The sequence below is a fragment of the Sinocyclocheilus anshuiensis genome, unplaced genomic scaffold (genome assembly GCF_001515605.1).
Source record: "Sinocyclocheilus anshuiensis isolate Anshui unplaced genomic scaffold, SAMN03320099.WGS_v1.1 scaffold1023, whole genome shotgun sequence".
In the NCBI taxonomy this organism is placed as follows: domain Eukaryota; kingdom Metazoa; phylum Chordata; class Actinopteri; order Cypriniformes; family Cyprinidae; genus Sinocyclocheilus; species Sinocyclocheilus anshuiensis.
This window is the reverse complement of record NW_015546084.1, coordinates 438,300-447,956: the sequence shown is the minus strand read 5'-3', so window position 1 is coordinate 447,956 and position 9,657 is coordinate 438,300. Positions and strand designations below refer to the sequence as shown.

The 9,657-nt window shown below is 35.5% G+C and overlaps 1 protein-coding gene across 1 annotated transcript in view; it reads left to right on the top strand.

Annotated features, from left to right (window-relative positions):
- The window catches only part of LOC107699966 (pyruvate carboxylase, mitochondrial-like), a 124,040-nt gene that overhangs the window by 9,494 nt on the left and 104,889 nt on the right, over window positions 1-9,657 (top strand). The window contains exons 4-8 of the mRNA XM_016501430.1: window positions 778-832; window positions 1,177-1,287; window positions 4,573-4,718; window positions 4,951-5,068; window positions 7,408-7,559. Coding sequence (XP_016356916.1) covers window positions 778-832; window positions 1,177-1,287; window positions 4,573-4,718; window positions 4,951-5,068; window positions 7,408-7,559 — 582 coding nt within the window. The remainder of the gene's footprint in view (window positions 1-777; window positions 833-1,176; window positions 1,288-4,572; window positions 4,719-4,950; window positions 5,069-7,407; window positions 7,560-9,657) is intronic.

The following is a 9,657-nucleotide window of genomic DNA, read 5'->3' as shown; positions in this document are numbered from 1 at the left end:
TGAATATGAAGGTTTTTATGCATTTTTATGACAACTATCTAAGTGTCATTCGCTCAGTTATGTAATTTTTAATGCAAAGATGACATTGTTTGAGATGTCTTTGTTATGGGCTATGGTTAGGGGTAAGGGTAGGGTTAGGTTAGGGTTAGGTCAAATAATGTCATATTTGCATTAAAAATGACATAACTGAGCGAATAACACTTAATGACAGTTGTCATAAACATGCATAAAAAACCCTTCATATTCATGACATGTGTCATGTCATGTTTATGTAGGTGTCATGTCATGATTATGAAGGTGTCATGTCAGTCTTATGCACACCCCTTCAAGTAAAGTGTAACCAAATTGGCTAACCTTGAATACAAGTCAATAAAAAAAACATTTCAGTCAGTCGGGGAAGTTGGGCTGTATTCTAGGAGCCACTAGAGTCATTTAGCTGCTTTCGGAAAGAGCTGTTTCTACAACATTTTTTTAAAGTTTTTTTTTTGATTAATAGAAAGTTCAACAGAACAGCATTTATTTGAAATGGAAATCTTTTGTAGTAATATAAATGTCTTTACTGTCACTTTTGATCAAAAGTATTTAATTATAAAAAACTGTACTGTACTGACCCCAGACTTTTGAATGGTAGTATATTTAAATCTGTCTTTTTGTGTCATCTCTTGTCATTCTCAAAAATAAAAGACAAGGTAACAGTATAGTCATTTGAATAGGAATTTATTGTAACAGAATTCTTGTACTGGCAAATGGTGATGTTGTGCAATCTGTCCCTGGCAGGAGAATGACGTGGATGCCATCCACCCAGGTTATGGCTTCCTGTCAGAACGAGCAGATTAATAGAAAGTTCAACAGAACAGCATTTATTTGAAATGGAAATCTTTTGTAGTAATATAAATGTCTTTACTGTCACTTTTGATCAAAAGTATTTAATTATAAAAAACTGTACTGTACTGACCCCAGACTTTTGAATGGTAGTATATTTAAATCTGTCTTTTTGTGTCATCTCTTGTCATTCTCAAAAATAAAAGACAAGGTAACAGTATAGTCATTTGAATAGGAATTTATTGTAACAGAATTCTTGTACTGGCAAATGGTGATGTTGTGCAATCTGTCCCTGGCAGGAGAATGACGTGGATGCCATCCACCCAGGTTACGGCTTCCTGTCAGAACGAGCAGATTTTGCCCAGGCGTGCGTGGATGCTGGGGTACGTTTTATCGGCCCCACCCCAGACGTGGTGCGCAAGATGGGGGACAAAGTTGAGGCCCGTGCCATTGCCACCAGTGCAGGTAAAGTGTTCATCATCTGATCTCCTCGGGGAACATCATGCTGTCTTCTCTCTTATCACATTATATCAACAGTTGTGTCGCAGAACAGAGTGCAACAGCACCCATCCGCTTTTTCAGTGGCCTTTCTTTTTGAAGTAGTTTTTCCCTAAGGGGTTTTAAAAGTCTTTGGAAGGAATTATAAGACGTGAACCAAACCAGCTTACTATGAGATGAATCGCAACAGTTCAAACTTTGTCTTTGTCAGATTTTCAAATATTTTTTGCTTCAAATCAAAGATACAAGACTATGTCCTAATGAGGGAATTACTTTGAGGCAAAGATCTATCTATCTATCTATCTATCTCTATCTCTATCTCTATCTATGAAATAAATCTGTGGTCTTAAAATTGGGAAAATAAAACCTCAGATGAACAACATCACTTGACATTACACTGTCATTATTTATTTAACAAAAATAAAGCCAAAATGGAAAAAGCCATGTGTGACAAAATTAGGACACCCTTACTGTTAACATAGGAATTAAGATGATAAGTAGCAGTCAGGCACTGCAAATCAAATGCCTTTGATTAACTGATCATCAGCAAGTGTGAGCACCTCTATAAAAGCAGATGTTTTGGCAGTTTGCTGGTCTGGAGCCTTCAGGTGTGTGTTAACACAATGCCAAAAATTACCACTTGTATGCTGATGATTTACAACTGTATTTTCCTTTGGAGTGTGATGGCTGTACACCTTTTGATAATTTTTATAAGTGTTTGACTGAGGTAAAGGGATGGCTAGCAAATAATTTTTTACAACTAAATGAGGATAAGACCGAGTTTATTATGTTTGGGAACAAACAGTTTCTAAATGACCTGATTGAAAGTTATGGACCTTTGTCCAATAATAGTTATGTGAGGAATCTTGGGGTAATTTTCGATTCTGAAATCCGCTTTGATCGGCAAGTTAACAGCGTTGTGAAAACATCTTTCTTTCAGTTAAGAAAATTGTCTAAACTGAAATCTATCCTTTCAAATAAGGACTTGGAGACTGTTTTGCATGCCTTTATTTCCACACGGCTGGATTATTGTAATGCTCTTTATTTAGGCATAAGTGAATCCCTGGTTTCTCGTCTTCAGTATGTCCAAAATGCTGCTGCAAGAATCTTAACAAACACCAGAAAACGGGATCATATAACACCTGTATTGATATCTCTTCACTGGTTACCTGTAAAATACAGAATACAATACAAGGTGTTAATGTTTGTCTATAAAGCATTACACGATCAGGCTCCTGAGTATATAAAGAACATGTTAATTTCTTACCAGTCTCAACGTCATCTGCGCTCCTCTCAGAATATGATCCTAACCGTCCCACGGTCTCGGTTGAGGCGTAGTGGAGACAGCACTATATATAATTAAATATATTTACTAACAGAGATCTTGGGAGACTGACACTTTTTACAGCATTCACAGTGCCTCATGGGAGTGGGTGGGTGCTAATGTATTCTTTTGATGCAATTTGCTTGTCAGGATTTTCTAATTATGGAGATTTATTTTGCAGAATCATGGGTAATGTTGTTTTCACCAGGAATTCTGCTGTTAAACATTATTAATTTAAAAAATAGGTTGAAATAATACTGGCTGATGGCTTCAAAAAATGCATATTCCACTAATTAGCAGCCTTGTAGCTCACAGTAGGTCTGGATTTAACGGATTATTTTTAATGATAAAGTTATGATTAAAAATCAGTCTCCCTATAGAGAAAATTAATGTAACTGATTTTCTGAACCAAACTGTGGCGCTGTATTAAAGCTAAAGTGTGCCTTGTTATATTAATAAAATACTTTATAAATGCTTTTTTAAATGAAAATATATATATTTTTTAAATTATTATTTAACATAAAGGGATAGTTAACTTAAAAATGAAAACATTGTCATCATTTACTAATCCTCGTGTTGTTCCAAACCTGTACCAAACAGTTGCTGTTAGGTTTGAACAACTTAAGGTGAGTAAATGATGACATTTTTGGGTAAAGTATGGCTTTAAATTAGTCTACTAAACTGGTATTGCATCATGATATGTGACCCTGGACCACAAAACCAGTCTTAAGTATCAATTTTTCAAAATTGAGATGTATGCATCATCTGAAAGCTGAATAAATATGTTAAAATAGGACAATATTTGGCCGAGATACAACTATTTGAAAATCTGGAATCTGAGGCTGCAAAAAAAAATAAATAAAAATATTGAGAAAATCACCTTAAAAGTTGTCCAAATGAAATTCTTAGCAATGCATATTACTAATCAAAACTGAAGTTTTAATGTATTTACAGTAGGAAATTGACAAAATATCTTCATGGAACATGATCTTTACTAAATATCCTAATGATTTTTGGCATAAAAGAAAAATCTATAATTTTGACCCATACAATGTATTTTTGGCTATTCCTACAAATATACCCCAGCGACTTAAGACTGCTTTTGTGCTCCAGGGTCACACATAAAGTTAATTTTTCAATAGTTCATGGTGTGTTTATATACCAGTAGATTTACGCTGAAAATAATGCTAAGTTATCCAAGCTATTCTTCCATTTTACTGTTGCTGAAGTGTAGCCTCGAGCGTACAGATGATCTGTGGTTAGTGAACATTGACGTGCAGCATCAACACTTCCAGAGTAGACAACCTCAAGCTGTCACAGCACGAGTCGATGCTGCTTGCTTCCAGTGTAGACACGGTGTTATTGTCTGTAGTTCTGGACGGGGGGCTAATGTCTTGGAAATACAATGTGACCCTGAACCACAAAACCAGTCTTAAGTATCAATTTTTCAAAATTGAGATGTATGCATCATCTGAAAGCTGAATAAATATGTTAAAATAGGACAATATTTGGCCGAGATACAACTATTTGAAAATCTGGAATCTGAGGCTGCAAAAAAAAATAAATAAAAATATTGAGAAAATCACCTTAAAAGTTGTCCAAATGAAATTCTTAGCAATGCATATTACTAATCAAAACTGAAGTTTTAATGTATTTACAGTAGGAAATTGACAAAATATCTTCATGGAACATGATCTTTACTAAATATCCTAATGATTTTTGGCATAAAAGAAAAATCTATAATTTTGACCCATACAATGTATTTTTGGCTATTCCTACAAATATACCCCAGCGACTTAAGACTGGTTTTGTGGTCCAGGGTCACATATGTACATGGTACATCAAAGAATGGATTGGCATTGCTATGGTGCATGTTCCCCCCCTAAAAAAAAAATGTAATAAGGCAGATCTATCTGGTCATCCTGCAGGTGTGCCGGTGGTACCTGGAACAGATGCTCCCATCTCGTCTTTGCAGGAAGCTCAAGAGTTCTCCAACAGCTACGGTTTCCCGATTATCTTCAAGGCTGCGTATGGAGGCGGAGGCCGTGGAATGCGAGTGGTCAGGGAGTATGAGGTAATGTGTCCGAGGGTAAAATTATTTGTAAGGGAGTAGAACACTTTTAATCTTTGGGCCATTACTTCTGAGAGCCAGTTGTGAGCTTTGACACTGGAGGGCTTTTAAATGAACGCAAAAGTGAGGCCCTTGTGTGCACTTTAGGTTTGTTGGCTCTTGAGTTACTTGTGCTGTATGAATTGGTGTGCTGGGTATTTGCACTGGGTGACCCTGTGGCTTTATTTGTGATCAGGAACTAGAGGAGAACTATCAGCGTGCGTACTCTGAGGCCCTGGCAGCCTTTGGCAATGGAGCTCTGTTTGTGGAAAAGTTCATTGAGAAACCCAGACACATCGAGGTGCAGATCTTGGGTAAGTGAGTTTGTTCGCTATTGGTTTTTGTTTGGTCAGTCTTTGGTCAAAAACTGCAGATTAAGTATCCTAATAATAAACAAAACGATTAACCAGAAATTAACATTGTCCTCATTTACTCACCTTTATTACATTCCAAACCTGTCACACAAAAGGAAAACCGTTGCTCTTTGGTCTGAAGAGTTTAATTGTCAAAAGGACATAAAAGCACCATAAAAGTGGCCTACATGACATTTGAAGCTGTGTAGTAGCTTTGTGTGAGGACAGATTGAAATTTAAGTCATTATTCACTTATAATCTTCCGCTTTAGTGGGATGTTAAACACTGATGGGATCATTGTCATCATTGCACTTTTTTTCATTAATCTGAATGAATCCAATCAGACTTTTTGGGCATTCGCAATGCCAAGTTGCCATGTTCATAGTCAGAAAAGCCTTTTTAAGCAAATATGTAACAGACATTTAAGCCCTGTTCACACCAAGAACAATAACTATAAAGATAACGATATTAGTGTCCACACCAGCGGACGATATTGTCTGTTTATTCTAAGCGCACATGCATCTGCTGCTTTAAATTCTCAAGCTCGTGACACGTGCGTCTGCCGCTTTAAATTCTCGAGCTCCTTATAGCAGGATGGATTCTGATTGGCTGTCAATGTTTTTATCGTTCATCAGCCAGAAAAAATTTTTCTGAAAATGATTCCAAAGATATCGTTTCTCTGTGCCTTTATCGTTATAGTTGTAGTGTGGACTGTTGTAGTGTTAATATTGAGAATGATTTTTAGAACTATATCTTTATCGTTAATATCTTTATAGTTATCGTGCTTGGTGTGAACGGGCCTTAAGTCTGTTCTTTCAGTTTGAAAGATAACATGAATGTTCATAAGGCGTATAAAAAAATAAAAAAAAAAGGTGTGCGAAAGGTATTTTGAATGAAGCGTTAAAGGGGTAGTTCACCCAAAAATGAAAATTCTGTCATTACTCACCCTCATGTCGTTCCAAACCCATAAAACAACACAAATTAAGATATTTTTGATGAAATCCAAGAGCTTTCTGACCCTGCATAGACAGCAACGCAACTGAAACGTTCAAAGCCCAGAAAGGTATAGGACATCGTTAAAATAGAGGGTGAGTAATTAATGACAGAATTTTCATTTTTGGCTGAATTTTGGGTTAACATGGCTAAAATCTTCCCATCAAACACTTTATTAAAGATCTACACTACTCAAATTTTCTTACAGATTGAGCTCAGTCAAATTAAATGGTGTTTACATGAAGGATTCTCAGGCTGATTGAGCTATCAACCTGATTACAAATGGATTATTAATTTGCATGTAAACAACGCTAGTAGGTTTACCTGATCAGTCCAAACTATGAATAATTCATTTAGATATTTGTTGAAAAGATTCATCTTAAATGATTTGTTTATGAACCACTTTGTCGCTCATGTATCACATAATTGTGTATAAATTGATACTTTTCTCATATAGAACACAAGTCATATATATATATACACCATTTTTATGATGCCTTTGGAGTTTCAGTCCTCATTTATTGTAATTGCTTGTAAAAGAGCAACAAGGACTCTTTTAAATTTCTCCTTTTGTGTCCCATGAAATGAAAGTCACTCAGGTTTGGAAAGACATAAGGATGAGTAAGTAAAGATTTCCACTTCAAATCTGTTTCCTGACATTGTGACAGAACAAGCGCTCAAAACCCCCAAAACAAATTAGATTTTTGCCAGAAATAAATGCGTTGTTTGGGAGTTAATTAAAGGGGTCATATGATGCTGCTAAAAAGAACATTATTACAGCGTCTTCAGGACATGGCTGCAGCGTCAACAATACTACAGTGAGAATAAAAGTTACGCCTTCTTTCTTTGCGTGAACATTTGGGAGGCGTTATGCAAATCTTCCCAGATCGTGACGTAGGTATGTGGGGGCGTGTTAGAACGAGCCGTTTTAGGTAGGCATGGTTAACTCTTAACTTTTATAAAGAATATCTCTTTGGATTTGAGACTTTAGTCTTTGCAACTTTACAGATCTTCTTTATGCACCAAGAGCTTGTAACACTCCAAAGAGAAAGGAAAAATTGAAATTGCATCATATGACCCCTTTAAAACATATTTGGATATTTGCATAGAGCGCACTGTTCTCAACAGTGAACAGAATGGTGCAGTTCTCTGTTGCCTGCTAATTTGCATAGTGTTTATTGATCAGTTATATGATTGTTTGTTATTATATTTTGGAGAAATACTAGCAGATGGGTTTGTTTACAGTGCCAGATGGGTTTAAGACTTCTGTGTAATGCTCAATGAGTTGATCGGTCCATTGTGTGTAGGCGATAAATACGGCAATGTCATTCACTTGTACGAGAGGGACTGCTCTATCCAGAGGAGACACCAGAAGGTGGTGGAGATCGCACCGGCCACACAGCTGGACCCACACCTCAGAGACAGACTCACTGCTGACTCCGTGAACCTCGCTCGACAGGTACAAGTGAAAACATCTGACAGATGGCAGCATTGGCCTTTTTCCAAACCGTATGCAAATGCTGATTTACAAAAGTTTATGGTTAGGAAAGAATGTATGGATAAACTACTGCTCAAACATTGAGTTTGAAACGAATGTTCTGAGTTAATTTACTTCATCTGAATAACTTGATATTACCATAGAATCTCACTGACTACATTCTTAAAATGTAGTCAATATTTTGTCATCATATTCATTATTTTAGTCAATTTACTTGATTTACAGTCCTGAAACAATATCTAATTTTTGTTGCCGAAAACATCATTTTAGTAGGTAGTGCAAAATTAAACGAAATATTTTCAGTAATTATAAATTAATATGATTATTTAATAATAATAATTAAATGATAACAATAATAATATAATTATTAATATTATCGAAAGCTATTTGAATAATTATTAAATTAAATAATTATTAACATCATTTAAATTTGTAATTAAAATAATGGATACAGCACTAGTGTACAACTGATCTCCTGAAATAACATTATAATAATAAGTACACGTTTCTTTTTATTCATTGTGGTGTTTTAATGTTACAACATTGTTCAAATTTGTTAAAACATTGTGGTGTTTTAATGAAGGAGCGTATTCACAGTGTGACCCACACATTTTGACTAGCATGTAACTTAGTAATAAGAATATCAACAAAACAATATTACTTTTGCCTTTACTGTAATATTGTATTTATAGTATGTTGTGTATATATCTGATTAATCTCATACGGGATGAGTTTGAGTGAGTTAGTTAACTTGTAGAGTGCTCCAGTTTACCAGTTTTGATTCACTGTTCAACTTCATCTCGCACAGGTTGACTGGATCGTATTATTGACTGGATTGTTTGAAACAGTCATATTTTTCTAGCGTTTTCTTCTTCAAAAACATAGTTTATTGTTAATGTCTTGCATTGTTGTTTTTTTCTAATCATATATGTGTCAACAGTATGTTTTAGTTAAAATTGTGTACTTATCATCATGATGTTTTTTCGATTGGCAGCCAGCAAGGATGAAATAATTTAGAAAAAAGAGAGAGACTTTAGAGAGACTAATTTGAGGTCTATTGCCGTACCTGAGGATGCAGTACACTGAATTAGACAGCAGGCGTCGCTGCTGTGCCATTGGATTGATAACAACCATAATCAAACTTTTCCATTCATCCATTTCACTGCATAAACATATGCCAAGACCAAAAAAAAAAAAGGTTTGTTTTGCTGCAGCACACAAGCCGTTATAGAAACACAGTAACGTCTGCTTTAAAAGAGTAACAAAGCTCCTGAATATCTCTGTAGCAATCCATTACTTTTATTGATAACCAGTTTCCACAATAAAAACTACTTGTGCTGTAACCTCTTAGTGTTTTTCAAATGATATCCAGATGGGTCTTGACACTGATATCTGTTCATTATTACAGGAGTTTTTTTTTCATATGTTGTTCATCTGGCTGACTCTCATCTCTGTATGCCAGTCTAAGCGAGCATATGGACTGCCTGCACTGGCATTTGTGGAGGTTTGAAACTCTCATTTGTGATTTTAATATTTTATCTGCTGGAGATATGAGAAAGAGTGGTGCTTTTTCTTTGGCAGAGATTTTTGGAACCAGGTTACAAAAATTATGGGTAAATCTGAAGCTGCACAGCAACCCAAGCCAGGTGATCATTTGATAAGCTCCTCCCCTCTTGCTTACTGTTGATAACTAAGACAAACTTTACAGAATTTCTCAAAGAAAATGTGATTTTCAGTCATGATATTTTGGATATTTTTCTTAAAGGGATATTTCACCCAAAAATGAAAATTCTGGCTCATGTCGTTCCAAACCCGTAAGACATTTGTTCATCTTCAGAACACAAATTAAGATATTTTTGATGAAATCCGAGAGCTTTCTGAGCCGGCATTGAGAGCAACGTAACTACCACATTTAATGCCCAGAATGGTAGTAAGGACATTAAAATAGTCCATGTGATGAATGGTAGTAGAGACTGACTGGAAGAGAAGAAATTGTTGAATAAAGTCCATATTTTTGTTTTCTTTGCACACAAAAAGTATTCTCGTAGTTTTATAAAAT